The 17,464-nt window shown below is 44.3% G+C and overlaps 1 protein-coding gene across 1 annotated transcript in view; it reads right to left on the reverse strand.

Moving 5' to 3' along the window:
- The window catches only part of arm (armadillo), a 55,349-nt gene that overhangs the window by 26,250 nt on the left and 11,635 nt on the right, over positions 1–17,464 (reverse strand). Inside the window, exons 7-9 of the mRNA XM_075677813.1 lie at positions 16,694–16,895; positions 16,088–16,232; positions 7,762–8,072 (exon numbers count right to left, since the gene is read on the reverse strand). Of these exons, the coding sequence (XP_075533928.1) occupies positions 7,762–8,072; positions 16,088–16,232; positions 16,694–16,895 (658 nt within the window). The remainder of the gene's footprint in view (positions 1–7,761; positions 8,073–16,087; positions 16,233–16,693; positions 16,896–17,464) is intronic.

Here is a 17,464-nt window from a genome sequence, read left to right on the forward strand (position 1 = left end):
TGTTAGATGTTACAGACAATTGCTAACATTTCATCCCCATAATTTCAGACACATCAAATCGCTGCTGTAGAAATCACCTGTTTGCATCTTCACATACGGTATTTATTTGAATCTAAGCCGATAGTTATTTAAAGAACATTGGTTAGGAAACTCCAGGGTCAGTTTAGTTTCAAGGATATTGTTAGGAGCAGTTAAAACGAAAAATGGCACTCAGTGCCACCACAAGAAGACATTATAGCCATAACAATGTGCTGGGTGGCCGACCAAAGCACAGGCAAAAGGACGCCATTTTGATTGTTTTGTGGGCACGCAGGCACATTCATTCTTTTTCTTTTATTCAACAATGGCTTATGGTTAGACATCAGTGTAATGGCACTGAGTGAGCGATGCCACTCATTACTGCATTAAACAAAAAGTTGTGCTGGTGGGAGAGCAGTAGTCTAACTTCCTGCATTTCTAGCAAACTTGATGGCACAAAAGGAAGTGTGCTGTATGAAGAAGCCCCAACAACAGCAAGTGAGCCAAGACAATTCCACTGCTGGCACCGGATACTGGTAATACAGGTTATCTGCCTTTCATAGATGTTAACTATTTATCTCTATCGGCTCATATTCAACGTTTTATATATATATATTCTGACCTTTCAAATTATGGGGGTCAGCTTGCTTAGATTCGAATAAATATGGTATCTCTTTATTCCTCCTTTAACCCTTTACCTACCGCATTATTTTTGATAAAATATCTACAAATTACTGAATTTCCTTAAGTGTCCAATTAAACCTGTGCATCAAGGGATGTCCAGAAATCAGGTGAAGAACCTTAATAGGATGATCGGACAGTAAAACCTCGTTAAACCATACCTGCTTAAGAAGTAGTTTCGTTTTAAAAGTAGTATCCGACTCAGCAGCCATTGAACATAACGAGTTTTGTATCTATATACCATACCGGCTTATTAGCTCTTCCATTTTTCGTCACGCAATCGCAACGATAGGTCGGCCCGGCAGATCGAGTGTCAAATCAGAACAGCCTCCAAGCGTAAATGCAGAGGGCACTTGGGAGAGTGAAGCCACATCATATCGGCACCATGCCAGAGAGCGTTGTGGCACTGTGCAAGCTATGACCAGTGATGGAAGTGGCACTTGGTTTTTTGGAGCAGCTTTCAGAGCAGGAAAAATCACAGTTTAGAGCAGAAATATGTGCTTTCGGAGCAGAAAATTTTGCTGTTTGAGCAAGGAAGGAATGCTTTGGTGCACTAACTTACTGCTCTGGTGCAAAGAGGAAGCTTTCTACAAGTTAGTACGTACTTTCAGAAACATTGCATTGAATGTGTGTTATGCTAAGATGCAAGTATCTTTTTTTCAACTTGCTGTTCCGTGTTATTGTTATATAAGATAAAGATAAGCACAAACTTAATCCTAATTCACAGTTCTGTATTTCAATAAAGAACTTAATAAATAATTTACTTTCACCTCATGGAACTGAGCCACCTGCAGTACAGATAGCCTATCACACGTTCCCGTACACAGGCAGCACGATCACAGCTATGTAAATTACAGTGTGTATGTCATCAATGCACCCATACCTGTTAAGAAATTTCTGTGCACGAAATAAGATATACAGTTGGTACAGAGTTGAAGTGATCGGACAGCCACGGCCAACCGCTACGGCCAACCCCTAAGATTGCGCGGGCCTTTAGACAACTGGCATGGCCGTAGGGCCGGTACCTCGCCAGTCCCATATCACCCAACCCAGGCGATCGTTTCTATCGCCGCTCACGGCGACATAGAAATATGCTATAGTTTGTATTTCACAATGAAGTAGTACTTAATAGAACAACATTAGATCAAATGTGCGAGTGTTTCGTAAAGCAGCGCCTAGTCCTAAACCACTGGCATGATTGCCAGCAACAATCCGATGGCATTTCGTCTCACAGACGGAAAGCAAACACTGATCAGCGAGGCGGCTCGGGTGGCTTGCAAGCACTATGTTTCATTTGCTATTTGAAACGACAAAACCGAGAAAACCAGTTCATTTAAGTCCACTATAATCATGTTGTAAAAAATAAGTGCACATGACGAGCTGCGGCCAGATCGTAGGTGCCGTCGGTCATCATTAAAGGGACACTAAAGGTTACCTGAAAGTAAAGTTAAAGTGATAAAGCAATGCTCTAGAATGTCTAAGGCTTCAATATAATCGCGAACAGATCTTTAGTAACCGAGAAATTGAGGTAAATGCATGACACGATTTGAGACCCCCTAGCGACATTCCGGTACTAGCCCTATGACGAAAGCACTCCTCATCATAATTTATGTCACTAGTACTCAACTACTCGTATTAAAAAGATAATTTCATTAGATTATAAGACTGAAGAAAATGCTACTTGTCTACTTCTATTCGATTCTAAGAAAAAAATAACATTTTGACGTTACCCTTGAGTAGTATGGGTGATCGAAAGGTTTCGTTTTCGCTCGACTCTGCGCGCTCGACTTCGCGCGGCGCGCGCTTTGGAGTTTCAGTTGTTTCTTTATCGCGTCGTGCTGCGGTGTTCCTGCTGGCTCGCGAAACTTGCATTCGGAATAAGCAGCGAGAATGCCATGTCCATGTGATGTCGTGGGATGCGCGAACGGTCCGCGGAACTTGGCCAAGGGCAGCTGCAGCGGCGAATCCAACGTTACTTATCACTGTGTGCCAACGAGTGAACCTCTCCGTTCGAAGTGGTTAAGAGCCGTACCTCTGCCACAGTGCGCTGGCAAAGAGCCGAAAAATCACGTAGTGTGCTCGCTGCACTTTCGTCCAGAGGATTACGAGTTCAGCGCCGACTTACTGAAGTCGCGTGAAGTGCCTTTCAAAGCAGGCTGTCGTCGTAGTAGTACGCAATGACGCCGGCAGCGCGAGCCCTCAGCAGCAGGTCCCGTTCATCAGTGCTTAAATCGCTGAACTCGAGCCCAGCATCGCGAGCTAATGTGTCGTTGTCAGGGTCGTCCATTGCAACGAGTGTCGAAGTTGGCGTCATAAAATGAAGAACCAGCTTATCGTCGTGCGCTTTCCCTTCCGCTAGCCACTACAGTTCCGCTCTCGCGCTACTGTCGGCTCTGTCTTGGCTCTGTTTCTGGCCGCATGTTTGCGTTTTGTGCAGAAAAGCCGCAGCGCCGTCTGCGGGAGGCGTTTTACTCACCGACGGCGCATCGTCACTATGAGACCATGACGTCAATACTCCTCGATCGGAGGGCGGGTGATTTGAACTGTGCTAGAGGTACGCGGACGCTTCAGAACGCATTTTCTATTAAAATAAGTTATCTTCTTCGCACGAAGCAAGCGTTTCGAGGCTTCTGGGATTGTATTTCAACAGTCCACGTTGACTTAATATTAACCTTTAGTGTCCCTTTAATTGTGGTAGTCAGCAAGATAGGCCTACCGGGCACAATGCAAGAACATGTATCGGGTGCATATCAAAGAAGCCCAGGTAGTCAAAATTATTATGGAGTTCCACACTACCGCGTGCCTCAATGAAATCGTGGCTTCGGCAACTGAAAATTGTTTCATGTTGCTTTGGCAACATGAAATAAGCCCGGACCTCCGCCTTAATTTTAAGGTTCTGCTCCGCCGTGAGTACGAGTGGCTGGCGGCAGAAGACTGCGAAATTATGCCAACCGGGCCTGTCAAAAGAGCCTCCCTGATGGCTGCGTGTGGTTGGGTGCATTTGGCGTGGGCTGCTGTTCTACAAGATGTCCTGGTGCAGTCGTTTGCCAAATTTGAAATTTCGCTGGACCACGACGCGCTGTGGGGCCGCAGCAACGATGACGATGGCAGCACTAGTGAAGACGAGTAGTCCAGTGACCATGTCAGCTACTAATAAATTTTCGCTATCGAATGCGCCCTCGGGTATGCTCTTTTTTTTTTTTTTCCGGTCAAGCGATATGGGGGGGTCGACTTACATTAGAGTCGACTTACAATCGTGTAAATACGGTAATGTGTTTTGTATCCGCATAAACCGTACCAGCTTATTGCGTACTCATCAGTTAAAACGTAGCGTTTCAACTTTTCGTCGCGCAAACACGGTGGTGCATCGTCTCCATCGGGCGGTTCGGCAAAACAACAAGCCTCAGATCGGAACAACGGCTTCCAAGCGCCCTGTGGGTTTGCGCGTGAAGCCACATCAACACCAACATCATTTCGACGCCGCGCCAGAGAGCGTTGTGGCGTCGTGTAAGCGAGGACTCGCGTCATTCTGAAGCTCGGATAAAAAAGACGCCGGGTGCTCAGCATAGAAGAAAAATTAGACATCGTCCGTGCTATCGAACGTGACACCAAGTCGGTGCTGGCAAGCGACAAGGATCTGCTGTTGACTACGGTGTGTGGCATTTGGAATGCTAAGAAGTTGCTTGGCAGTGCTGCTGCGACCGCGAAGACATGTCGGCTACGAGGTTAGACTTTTCGCCATCGTTGCCTCTGTTGTTGCCGAAGTGTCGACTAGCGACAGTGATGCGGACGACACGGAAAAGCGACAGCACGGGCGATTCAGGCCCGACAGCGGCTTAAGCTGCGCGTTACGTCAGCCTCATGCAATCGTCGCGACGAGAACAGGGGCGCGATAACGTAACTCTATTCCAAACGAAAAGTATTCCAAACTCCGGCACGCAATAAAAACGCGCCCCCAGGACTTCTGCAGCACTACTGCGCGCGTGCACGGAGAATACGTAACGCCTACGAGGAATCTGCCATACGACTGTTTGCCAAGAAGAGGGGGGCTGGCTAAAAAGCTGGCACACAGCTTCAGTAAGTTTGAGGCCGCTGTCGTGCTAGGCCGCCGCGGCATCAAACGAAAATAACACTTTTGTCCCGTGAAGTGAATAAATACTGCATGTTTTTTTTCCCCTTTCATCACACTCTCTCTGAGCTTCGTTTTCAACAGGTAAGTGGGCGATCTCCATGCTATTTCGGTTAAACAGTACTACCGTTTAGTATGTACTTTTTCCGAGCTCCGGCCAACTACGGTTTAACAAGGCTTCACTGTATAGGGCCTAGAATACTAGTGAATACATCGACAGTGCCTACCGTTTGCAAACATGGTTAGGTCTCTATGCTGTAGCTATGATGGAAAGCATGTGAGGGTGAGTCGCAAAGAAGGGTGGCTTGATGTGCGGCGCTTTCTCTCGCATGCAAAATACGTGTTCCCAATTCGGAGCAGGTACGGGTGGGCGCAGGCTTGGCACAATACCTGCCATATGCAACAATATTGAGCAGCATGTAGCAGGATTTCCTTCACGGCGCTGTATAGCACAATTGGCTATAATTGGCTTCCATCATTGCATGACTCGCGTCATGCCAAAATTCAGAGAAAAACCGAGTGCTCAGCACAGATGAAAAATTGGACATAATTTGTGCTATCAAACGTGGCATGAAGAAGTCGGCACTGGCATGTGAGAGGGATCTACCATTGACTACGGTGTGCGGTACTTGGAATGCGAAGGAGAAGTTGCTTGGCAGTGCTGCTACGACCGCAAAAAGATGTCTGCTACGAGGTTGGACTTTTTGCCATCGTTTCCTCTGTTATTGCCAACATGGTGTTTAATGGACAAGAGGTTATAAAAAGTTACATACTTCATTATATCGAGAATTTCGTAATACTGAAGTTAGTTATATCGAGGTTTAACTGTATTATGTTCCCATTTGATCTTACATTGTATTTGAAAGTGGCTGCCATGTAAATATAACAGTGCAGTGAGAAATTGGTCCTCACATGTTGCAACAATCTACCAATTCGTTACAACAAGCGACTGAAGTTTGCAATAAACGAATAAAGTTGCACAAGCAAGGTGCTGCACAAAAATTGGGAGAAAGCATGCACAGAGCAGTTGGTGAAGCATCTGAAAAAGCGCGCATCGATTAAGACCTAACGGGAACCATGCAAGCTTGGCCAATTCTGCCAAGTACAGGGCTACATTTACTTTGGGGCCTGCAAGGGTCTTATTTGCATTTCACAACTGCTGGTTCTCTTTAGCCAGTTTTGGCACAGTAAAACTGAGTTAGGCAGTGAAGCGTACACAAACTACTCAGGTAGGGGCCATTGCCATGAAACACTGTACGTGTTCCTTAATTATACTACACGCGCACATGTGCAGTTCCTGGTCACAGTACGAGCACAGAGGTATCTAATAACTGCATTGGCAACCACTTGGGCTGTTTCCGACGTGCTGTGGCAACTTACGCGCGTGCTTCTTTACGGTTATGTTTTCCTGGCTGGTAATTTTTTCCACGGTCCCTTTTTAAAAGCGTATTGACGGGGTTTAACTGTATTTTCATCCATGACACTTATGCCGCAATCCTCAACTCAAACCCAGGTACAGCACAGAGGGACAGCAACTTCACAACTATGGCACCACATTCAGGTTTCTTTTGTGCTCTTACAATTTCTTTCTTCTCGAATTTTTTAGCACATGAAGCAGCATTTGTGCATTTTTTCAATGGAATGTAGTTTGGAAAGGGATGAGTAACGAGTTGCACCATAAGGTTATCTGACTTGTTGCGGGGGACTTCCGACAACTCGATCTCCAACAATGACGAAGATTAATAAACCAATCTCAGTTAGCAAAAAAAAGTACTGCCTTTCTGTCATTGGGCCTCGCATTAAATTAGAGTAACACGGTACCTCAAGCCAACACATACAAGAAATCCCATAAATTGAGCATGTCATAAATACAAGGTTCGTACAAAACATCATACTCAAAATTCAAGAATTGCAAGAATGTTGAAGGCCAAAATTCGAGGAGGGGGGAACAAACCATATTCGTAGACACACACTGAAAAGTAGTGACATCTGCCTCCTTTAAGCTGCAATTTCTTGCAGCTAAGCAACTGCAGAGTTGAACCAGGCTTCAAGCTCTTCAGGTCTCCTTTCTAAGCTGCTTTCCCATTGTAATGTCGACCTCCTTCTCGCCATGTTAAAGCCAGGTGCTCAGACTTACTTTCGCAAGGCATTTCTAGAGCCTAGGACTCTAAAATGAAGTCATGATGGTCACGGTGTGAACCAGCTAGCAAAACAAATGGTGGCATGACTGAGTTGCTTGACCAGGCTTTGTCTATTTCAATGATGGCCACGGCGATTTAAACAAGCCTGTCATTGGAGGCTGTAGGCACGCAACATTGCAATTGTTTAGCAACACTAAAAAAAAAAATGATCTAGGATGGTTTCTCGATAGATAGTGTCCCTGGCATAGCCGCTATGCCAGTTTGTTACACTAAATTTTCAAAAGTCACCTACAACTCCAGTTTTCAAGGTAATTCAAGGAGTTTTAAGGGCCTTGAATTCCTTTATTCAAGTTCAAGGGTCTTCAAGGAGGTGTACAAACCTCGAAATAATGGCGCTCACAGAAGCTAAAAGTTACTAAGAAATTACTCCATATAATTAGATTGCAGCGGTAACAATACAGACAGGGCACTTACTACCTGCTGGCAATAACATTGTTGCAGGAAGCAAGTTAAATACTAGCACAGGGCAAGTATGCAGCAATGCGGCAGATTTCTGCTGACAAATACATAAGCATCACACTGATTACCATGCAATTTATTCTCCTGCTCATGCGCTTTCAGTGCTTTCCCTCTAAAAATTTGCAATAACTACACAAATGTCTTTATATGCGACAACAGTGAGGACTGCCTCACTGATACCTTATGGCATGCTGGTGACCACATGGTAGTCAACTGCCATCTTGCAATTTAACTGCACAAACATAGGCTGTGAATATCAAAAAGGGCACTCACAGCAGGCTCTGTGATCTCCTCTCTGTCTCCTGCCTGGATAACTGTGCGTACAAGGGCCTCAATGCCCCCTACGTGACACAAGGTCACTTTGTTGCGGTGGTTGTTGCAGGTCAAGTTGGAAAGGATGCCCGCAGCGCAAGTCACCACGTTGATGTCACCACTTGCCAGCAGCTGGACCAGACTGGCCAGCAAAGGCTCTAGGCTCTCCTGCTTGAGTGCAGCATCCGAAAGGTTGCGCAACGTCCACAGACAATTCAGCACCAGCCGCTGGCTTTGATGCCCCAGGTGCATCGACGTGGCCTGCACTCCACCTAATTGGACAACAGAACAACATGCAGTGAACGAAACCACAGCCCTACATTCCACTTACACTATCTACGAAAAAGAATAAAAACATGCGACTTAGTAACAACCCAAGCACAAGCCCATCTGGCAGTCTGCCTTAGTTGTGCTGTCACACAATATGCACACCTTGAGAGGGAGGTCAATATCTAAGCTCTTAGAAGAAAGCACCATGACGGACTGCAGCACTCCCTTGAGGAATTATTAGCTCAGCTGCGTCTGATGGACAATTTCCTGGTTTTCAAATAATCTTGTGCCAAACTGCTGCATTCAAGACACAATCTGGTTAATCTATTTTTCTATGTTCCTATCATTTTGTTGGTGGATTTATTTAAACTTGAAATGCACAAGGCTGGTTCATTATAAGAAAACTGGTGGTGGTCCAGTGATTTGTCTTGGCCATTCACATGTGCTGCATTTTGGCTGTCCATTGCCCTCCGCCGTAGCTATGTCGATCGTGGTTGCTAACCCCGGCTTCCACAGCTTGACGTTTGTGAATGTAAGGAAAGGCAGACGCCATACGACCGTGCTAGCAGCCTGGCCAGGTTATTCAGTAATGCACTGGTGGTGGTTGCGGATTCACACCACCGAAAATGGCACATAGTGTCGAAAACAAGGGGTGTGCGAATATCAAATTTTCCACTTCAATGTGAATTTGAATAATGAAAACCAAGTGGCGAATCGAAATGAATATTTTTCAAATATGAATATTCTTGTTTTTGCAAAAATGCTATTTTATCCGTAACCAGAGGTACACAAAAAAAGTTTACTGCACAGCAAATAAAATACAGGAAAATTATGCTTTGTGGTCAACAAAATCCTCTTGTACAGTAAAACCTCGTTAATCCAGAAAATCTGATAATTCGAATGCATCCTCTGGTCCCGGCAGGCATATGCACTCATTGAGGGATCTCATAACTGGAATTGTATTTCATAACTGCAAGGTTGGCAAAATAATTCCTATACACAAAAACGGCCCCAAATCATCACAAAAACTATCACCCTATATCCTTTACAAGTGTCCCTTCAAAAATAATGAAGCACATAATTTATTCACATGTCAAGAAATTTCTGTTTGCTAATTTTTCCACCTCGACCAACATGGATTCCAATAAGGTCGCTCATACTTTATCCAACTAGCCCTGTTCATTAACGATATCAGCCCTAGCCTAGACAACGTACCCGTCGACGCACTCTTTTTAGATTTTGAGAAAGCTTTTGACAAAGCTGCTCATGAATGCCGTCTACTGAAACTCATATTTAAACTTTAACCCCCTTGTCCTAAATACGGTGCACAACTTCCTCATTTATCATCAACAGTTTGAATGGGCTAACAATCGTGCATCTCGTAACACAGTAACAACCTTGACTCTACAAAACTGCAAAACGATCTGCATCACGTTGAAAAATGGTGCGGCATGTGGTTGATGTCGCTCCACACAAAGAAAACTGCTCATTTCCTTCCATCAGTCCTCGTATTCCACAACATGTTACACAATTTACGGGTTCCAAATATCTTCCTTACACTCGTAAAAATATTTTGTGGTCTCCCTATCGCATCTTACCTGGTCATTTCACATAATAAACATCACAAATGATGTTAACTGCGCCCTTGCTTATTTATGTTGTAACTTGCATCACATCCCGTTCGCTGTAAAAATACTTGCTTACAAACACTGGTATCATCGAAATTCAAATATGCCAGCAGAATTTATTCAAATATGCCAGCACAATTTGGGAACCCCATCAGATCAACCTTTCAAACATGCTTGAATCAGTCAAAAATTGTACTGGGAGATTCATTTATTCAGAAACTTTTATTTAGCAAGCGTCACCACTAAAATCCCGGGAACAACCTTCCCAGTCTTGAATCCCACTGCAAATTTCGAGGCTTTTCACTTTTCACAAATTTTATCACTTGTCAATTAACCACGCTGTCACAGCTCCTGCTCATCGGCTATTGCTTCGCATCAGTCGCCAAACAGCTGTTCATCCTTCACATGCCCACATATCTGTGCATATGAATTCATCTTTCATCCAAACGGCAAAAAATTGGAACAAGTTACCCATAGATGCTGTAATCAACACCGACGCTGATAAATTTAAAGCGATTCTGGTGGACATTATGAAACAGTGTTATGCCTTGCTCACTCTTTCCATGTTGTAATGCACTACATCGAAATCTTTATATGTATACATCAAGTGAATTTTTGCTTTCTTTTTTATTTTACAGCGCTAAATATATACAAGGCTGTTCTGTGCTAAACATATATACAAGGTATTGTTGCAGCAAATATTACACATATGCACGTTTATTTTACTTTATGTGTGTTGCATTTACTACCTCTTTGTATTTGTTATTCATAGTTATTTTCTATTCTTGTGATTAACATTTCTTTCCTGTTGTTGAGTTGTTTCTATGCTGCTTTACCATGCCTCACGTAAAACCTCGGAAAAGGGGTGTTTTGAGGTACTTAAATGAATACTGGCAATGCTTGTTAATTCGGATTTATCTGAGAGCACACCAGTCAATTCAGACAATTCTCGGACCGCTGAAAAAGAGCAAAAACGGCACCAGCATACAACTGAAACCAAGTAGCGGAGTCTATAGTGATCAGCAAAAATTGTACGGGAACAACAGGAACAAACACTCCGTGCCCACTTGTGCCTCTAAGCCTTTATTCTTGCACATACCGCCACACAACACAGAGTTGGCTGCATGCTTTCAGAACTGCATAGTCACCATCCATGAGCGTGTTAATATAGGCTGCAGTTTCCTTTGCAGTGGTTGCAGCAAACAGTAGCTTCACTTTGACTCAGTGCAATGTGTGCGTAATAAGCTATTTATTAAGGATGAAAAGCGATTCTACAAAGCCCCACAGGCTACCTACTGGCTAAATTGTGATTCACGGACGATATGTTGCCAACCAGCTCAATGGCAAAAAAATAACTGGAATGTGTGCATGGTAGTGAAAAGCATAACTACTACTCAGAAGAAAACGCAGGTCCCGTGCCACGGCCAAACAGGCCACAATACGAAGAAAGACACGAGGCCCTCGCCGCTGCTAACAATAATAAGTCGCAAGATGACGATAATTGCAGCTTCTACAATGATTTTGCGCGAAATAGAAGTGTTGCAGATTCATTTATTAAATGTGGATTGTTGTAGTAAGCATTTTTTTTTTCCTTGATACCCTCACTGATTCAATGTTCAGTTAATTCAGACATTTTTTCCGGTCCTGTTCTACTATACAAAGTTCTACTATACAACACTTTTGTTGGACAGCATAATAACTGCAGTTATTTAATGTTGTCATGCGGGAAGGATAACTGCTCGACATGTTTGGGGAGCAGCAACGCTGTTCTGCATATAAATTCCTGCAAACGCCAAAAACAGCTACTAACCAGACAAACTAGTATATGGTATCGGCAGCTATCTCTTCGCAAGCCAAGCCAGCAGTGGGCATCATGCTTACATCACCATTCACGTCTTCCTTTTGGCCCAAAATTTCATCATGCTCACATTCTTCAACCTGTGTGTGTGCCAGTGAAAACTGCAGTCAGAGACAATTGAAAATTGCTGCTGGTTGATAAGCTTATCCAATATTTCAACTGTGCTGACATGGAAGGAGCCTCTTAAGGTTTTGTTGAGGACATATCTGGGTTTCTTGGTGTCGGAATTTTCCTTGCTTCTTCTCAAGCCAGGTTTTCAATCCAGTTTGCCATTGAGGCATCCTGAAGGTACTTAACTACTTTATAACAAGGATCTAAAAACATTGCTAAGCCTGTTTGTTACTTAGTCAAATTTGTAGTCTGGAAACAGTCTTTTTAGGCACTTAGCCATTTTAATAGAAGACACAGAGGTTTCCACCTCGCAGTTGGTCTTGTCCACACGCATGATGAAACAGCATAGTTTGGGTACTTCATCAGATAGTGTCAAGTTGCCAGAAGCCCCAGTAGGGGCCCAGTGACAGTGCTCTGTTCTTACATTTAATATGCATCACTGCAATACAGAGTATGCTTCGCCACAAGAAGGCCAACCTTCATGGAGTGAAAAAGTGACAAACTTTCGGTGTCTGCCACTCAGCGACGGCCACCGAACGTCGTCTAAAAACTGGCTGTTCGCCTACAACCTACTTTCTCAATATTCACTGACCAGCGAAAGCCGCCACCGAAAGTGGTTGCGCGCTTCAATGAGATTGTAGCACAACCGTTGGCTTCCATCCGTCACTGGGGCTGAGCTCCTCTAGCCACAATTCCTTGTGGGCTGTGCTGGCGGTGTTCGCCCACTCTTGCTTGCATGAAGTGTGGGGTGATGAATACGCAGCAGCACACTGCACTGAATTAGATGAAGTTGACCTAAAGAACCCGCAGCAGCAATTTCTGAGGGTTCGACTATTTCTCATAGTAGAAGTGTCTTAAGAATCAAATGAATACGAACAGATTTGAATCAAATATTCCAAGTTTCGAATATTCGCATACTGCTACCAAAAACGAACTTTTGCACAGTATACCCTAAAACCTCACTATAACGAAACCGAAGGGGTGGCACCGAAATTACTTCATTATAACTAGGGCCGTGCGAAGATTCAATATTTTCGCATAATACTGAGTACCTTATTTACTCGCATAATGATCGCACTCGGGTAATCATCGCACCTCTGAATTTTGTCGTCAAAATTCTTTTCTTTTTCTTTCCCATGTAATGATCGTACCCTGAACTTATCGTAGCAATATGTCGTGTGCCAAGTCTAGCTAATGATGATCGCGCTTACCATCTGTCGAATGCTACGCAAACGACTCTTAATGACATACCAAGTGGTCTGCATACACCAAACATTCTTATTAAGCAGATGCCCCATTTCATTCCTCTCATCACTTTCCGCACTTCCATGACAAAAAAAAAAAAAAAAGCTTCAACCAAACTTGCCTCGGCTTTATTATTGGTAGGCTTTAAAATGGTTTTGGTCAACAACAACATAAAGGGCGCTTTTGGTTCTTCTGGTCTGCACTCGTGGGCATGCAACAAATCGCGAGCGAACGATAGTGGCCATGTTTACCCTGATACGTTAGAAGTGTACTTTCGCTGCTGTGAAGCCGCACCTCAAGGCAAAAACCCAACACCTCTACCCTATAACAAATTTTCGAATTTTTCGTGTGCCAAAATACAGTACTTTCAATAGGAGACTGCTGGGTCAGGGGCACCGCCATGAGAGTTCGCGCTGCTGAAAGCATGGTCGGCAGAGCAATATGCTTGAATTAACCATCGCAAACGCTTATGCATTCGAATTACCAGCTGTTTTTTCACAATAGACAATTTTGACAGGCACACAGCATCAGTTCACATAAACCGAAAGCTCAAATTAAGAGAGTTCGAATGAATAAGATTACTCTTTCACAATTCAGGAAACTGCATTCATTTACACATCTAAAACAGTCAAAATTAATGTATTACACACCAACTCTGAAATATACCATTAATTTGTGAGTGGATTTTCTGCAACACCTTCATAAATATGAACCATTTTACGTAAGCTAGAAATTCATATAACTACTTTGTCCAGTTTAGATGCTCTAATCACTGATGCTCATAGAACTGTGATATCCATTTTTCATGCAGAGATACTGATTTGTAAAGTTCATGCTTTTTTTTTAAGCATACCAATTTTCAGAAATTTTTCTAAAAATTTCAGGCACTAAATCCTAGTCACCTTCAAGTCACTAGTATCCAACTTTTTCAAATGCAACAAATTTCATTCGAATTGGTTCAGCAGTTCTCTGAAAAGCATTTTTGCATTTTATATGTATTTGAACAGGGAAATCACAATTGACCCCCCCAAGCTACAAGCTTTCTCTGAATTTAACCCTTTGAGGGTCGAATTATTTTGAAAAAAACTTTCCCAGGCGGTCAAATTACTTTATTGCTCATCTTTAATGTACAAAATGTATAAAGTCGGGAATAAATAGTAAAAAAAAAAATTAGGAACAGTATTTTGGTGTTGGCATCACTCAGAACTGCAAAATGTTCAGTAGTATTTCAGAGTGTGGTACTCCTTAAAACACGGTTCTACGCACAGCGCCTTATCGCAGTCTGCACACCTAAAATGCATGTCTGTTCTCCTCTTGGAATGACGAGTTATGTTGGCGCACACGACATCATCTCTGCGTGCGGCTGCCTTGGGCAGAGGTCTGACGCACCTTCTCGCGTAAGCGCGTTGCCGCAGAGAGCGAGAATACCTCGTGAGTGGCGGTGATAAACAAACTAAGAGCAGCGCCAATCAAGACAGAAATCAACTTCCGCCGCCCCTGCGAGAGCGTGCCGACAAAGAGAAAAATCACGTTTCGCGCGCCTCCGTTGCGATCACGCGGTGGAACCGAAACCCATAAGCGCGTTGCCGCTGAGAGCGAGAATACCTCGCGAGCGGCGGTGATAAGCTAAGAGCAGCGCCAATCAAGGTAGAAACACCGCCCCTGCAAGAGAGTGCCGACGAAGAGAAAAATGACGTTTCGCGCACCTCCATTGCGATCATGCGGCGAAACCGAAACCGCAAAAGAAGTGTTGCCGCAGTCGGTGCGACGCGCTGAAGCTAGGAATCAGTTCTGTTTATCTCCCCAAGAAGGTAGCACAAATTTCAAACGATTCTTGTAAGTCCTGAGGGGTGGCAGCACCTCCCAGTGAGCACAGATCGTCATAATGGCGCGAAATTTCAAACGGAGGTTCGAAACCGTGCCCGTACGGCAAAGACCTTGCGGGACAGAAAACCACTGCCGTACATGTACGGCAAAAACCTTCAAAGGGTTAAAATACAGTGGAACCCCGTTGATACGTTTTTCATCGGACCGAGGAAAAAAAAACTTAACAGCCGGGAAAATGCAACAGTGAGGAAAGCTCCGAAAATGAATGAAAGAAGTGCAGCTTCAACTACAGACAATTTATTTCCACAGAGTGCACTTAGGACTTAAAAAAGTCTAGAATGGTGGCTTGCTGTTTCTTTCGCTCGCTGGAAATCACCACACGTTTCTCAATAGCCTGGAAGGCCGCATTGCTGTCAGCGTCACTGTGAGGTGCGACGTACCTGCGGAGGAGGTCCAGAGCCGCGACGGCTTCTGCAAAGCTAGGATTTGGCAACTCCCCGGCATTATGCGGCTCGTGCTCCTCGTCGTCACCGCGCCACGGCAATGGCAATGGACGAAGGAATATCCGCGGGAAATTTCGCCCTCTTTGACGTAATAACGTGCGAACGATTGTTTAGTATTGCTGCAGAGCGCACACGTCCGAGCAGCCCGGTTGCGCGCAGCGTGGCATGATTTCGCGAGAAATGTAAACAAGAGAGGAGAGCTGGCCCGATAGGCAGAGCAACGCCAACTTCCGGCTTCACTTTAGCTTCACAAAGAGTGACGTCAGGGCCTCTCCTGAGTTTCCTTCCTCCGTGAGTCGACCCGTCCAACAAACATGCCGCGACCGTAATTACAGTGATGATAGTGAAAGCATTTTTCACGAATGGCCACCTAGTGGCAGCCTCTCAAACTGGCGTGCGGCTTCTTGCACCCAGTTTCATAGCCAAGCCCGGCCAAAACTCGTCAAAAGCCAAAATGGCTGTTGGAGCGCGTTGCCTACTTTAGCCCAGACGGGTTCGGGGTGTTGCGATGTATCATGCGGGAACGTTTTCACAGCTACTACGTAACAGCGGGGTTCCTTATACATTGGATCCTATGGAAGCTATGCCGGACTGGATGAAAACGACGTAGCAGCTGGGAAAACGCAGCAGTGAGGAACGTAACAGCGGGGTTCTACTGTATTTTAAACCACTAGCTAATGAACTTTTCAGTTCTAAATATGAATTTTAACTTTCATTTCAGAGCAGTGTGTCAGTTACATGCTTAACTGCGTGCCAAAATTTTCTGTCAGAATGGTGTAAGTGGCAAGCCTGTCACCCCCCCCCCCCCAACTGTCAAAAGGATAAAAATATAAGCAGTTATGTACCTGCTTCAACAATGGCCGGCTTGTTGCTAGAACACACGGACAACACCTTGAGCACCCTTGAAGTGGTCCAAAGAAGTTTTTCATAGGTGTAGGAACGCATAATGCGGACCAATTCTGCTGGTCCACCACTAGCCAGAATGATCAGCTGCACAGAGAGCATGCACACAAGCATGAGCCATGCTTTATAATAGAAGCAAAATGCTCACAAATTATTCGAAGTTCCAACACTTCTTGGACTACTTCAATTACTTGAGCACACTTCAACTAAAAATAACATGTTCCTGTCACAAGGTTTCATGCAGCACATAAACCAAACGTTCACTCAGCATCTTTGCGAAAAGGAACTCACGAGCCCAAATTGCACACGACAGTTACAAGAGGCAGCTATCAGCCACTGGAAGATTTATGAACGTCAAGCCACTGCTGAGTAAAGAAAGCTCAAAGTGGCGCCTAAAGTTGCTGCTATCCATTTTCAAACTTTCTGGAACTGTGTGGTGGCGGCACATGAGCAGCCACAGTATATCACAGGCCATTCGCTCACATGCTCCTTTTCATAAAGGCAATGTGTACACTGACCAAGTATACTTTGCAGGAGAAAAACTTTACCTTGCTTTCTTGGTTTCCATAGGCAAGAATCTGCAAGCAGTCTGTGACAATGGCCAAAAACTTGACATTGTTTCTCTGAAGAAGGGACACCATTTTTTGAAGACCACCAGCAAGACGAACAGCCATTTTTGAGCCTTCTTGATGCAGCAACAAGTTGTGCAAAGTGGTGATCGCATAAAAAAGCACGGACTCCACTGGTGAGCTGCAGATTGAATAAACCCGGGCAGCTCATTTAGAAAGCTTGGCCCCAACACGTCAATTTCTCTTCGCATAATATGCAAAAGTGGAACAATATTTATACACAGGAGGAGGTCCCAAGTTAATCAGATTTAAATAATGCACATTTACTACAGAGTTCTGAGCAGTGCAAGTAATAATACATTTTTCAGCACTTAAATCTGAAAGTGCACCAGAACAGGTGTTTTGTGGCACAGTGGAAACTCAGTATTCAGGATTTATTACCAGTGCGGTGCCAGCCACGAAATTGTCTCACTGACCGTCGTCATTGTTCGGCTTTGTTTTGCTTCATACAGCCTCGCAAAGGTGAAACCATCTGTGAAAGTTATCGCCCAAGAATACCGCCCTAGCATGTATGGAAAACCCAAAAGCACGTGCAAAGATGGAGCCACTTCGCCATCAGAAGGCATGCAGATTGTATCAGGTACGCATGTTTACACACACAGTTTGGAGTTTTGTTTGCTGGGAATACACAAGACTTCCTGTCACTGGGTTTTTCGTTTCGTGGCGGTCATCATATGCTGACACTGCTGG

The sequence above is a fragment of the Dermacentor variabilis genome, chromosome 1, assembly GCF_050947875.1.
Source record: "Dermacentor variabilis isolate Ectoservices chromosome 1, ASM5094787v1, whole genome shotgun sequence".
Taxonomy (NCBI): Eukaryota; Metazoa; Arthropoda; class Arachnida; order Ixodida; family Ixodidae; genus Dermacentor; species Dermacentor variabilis.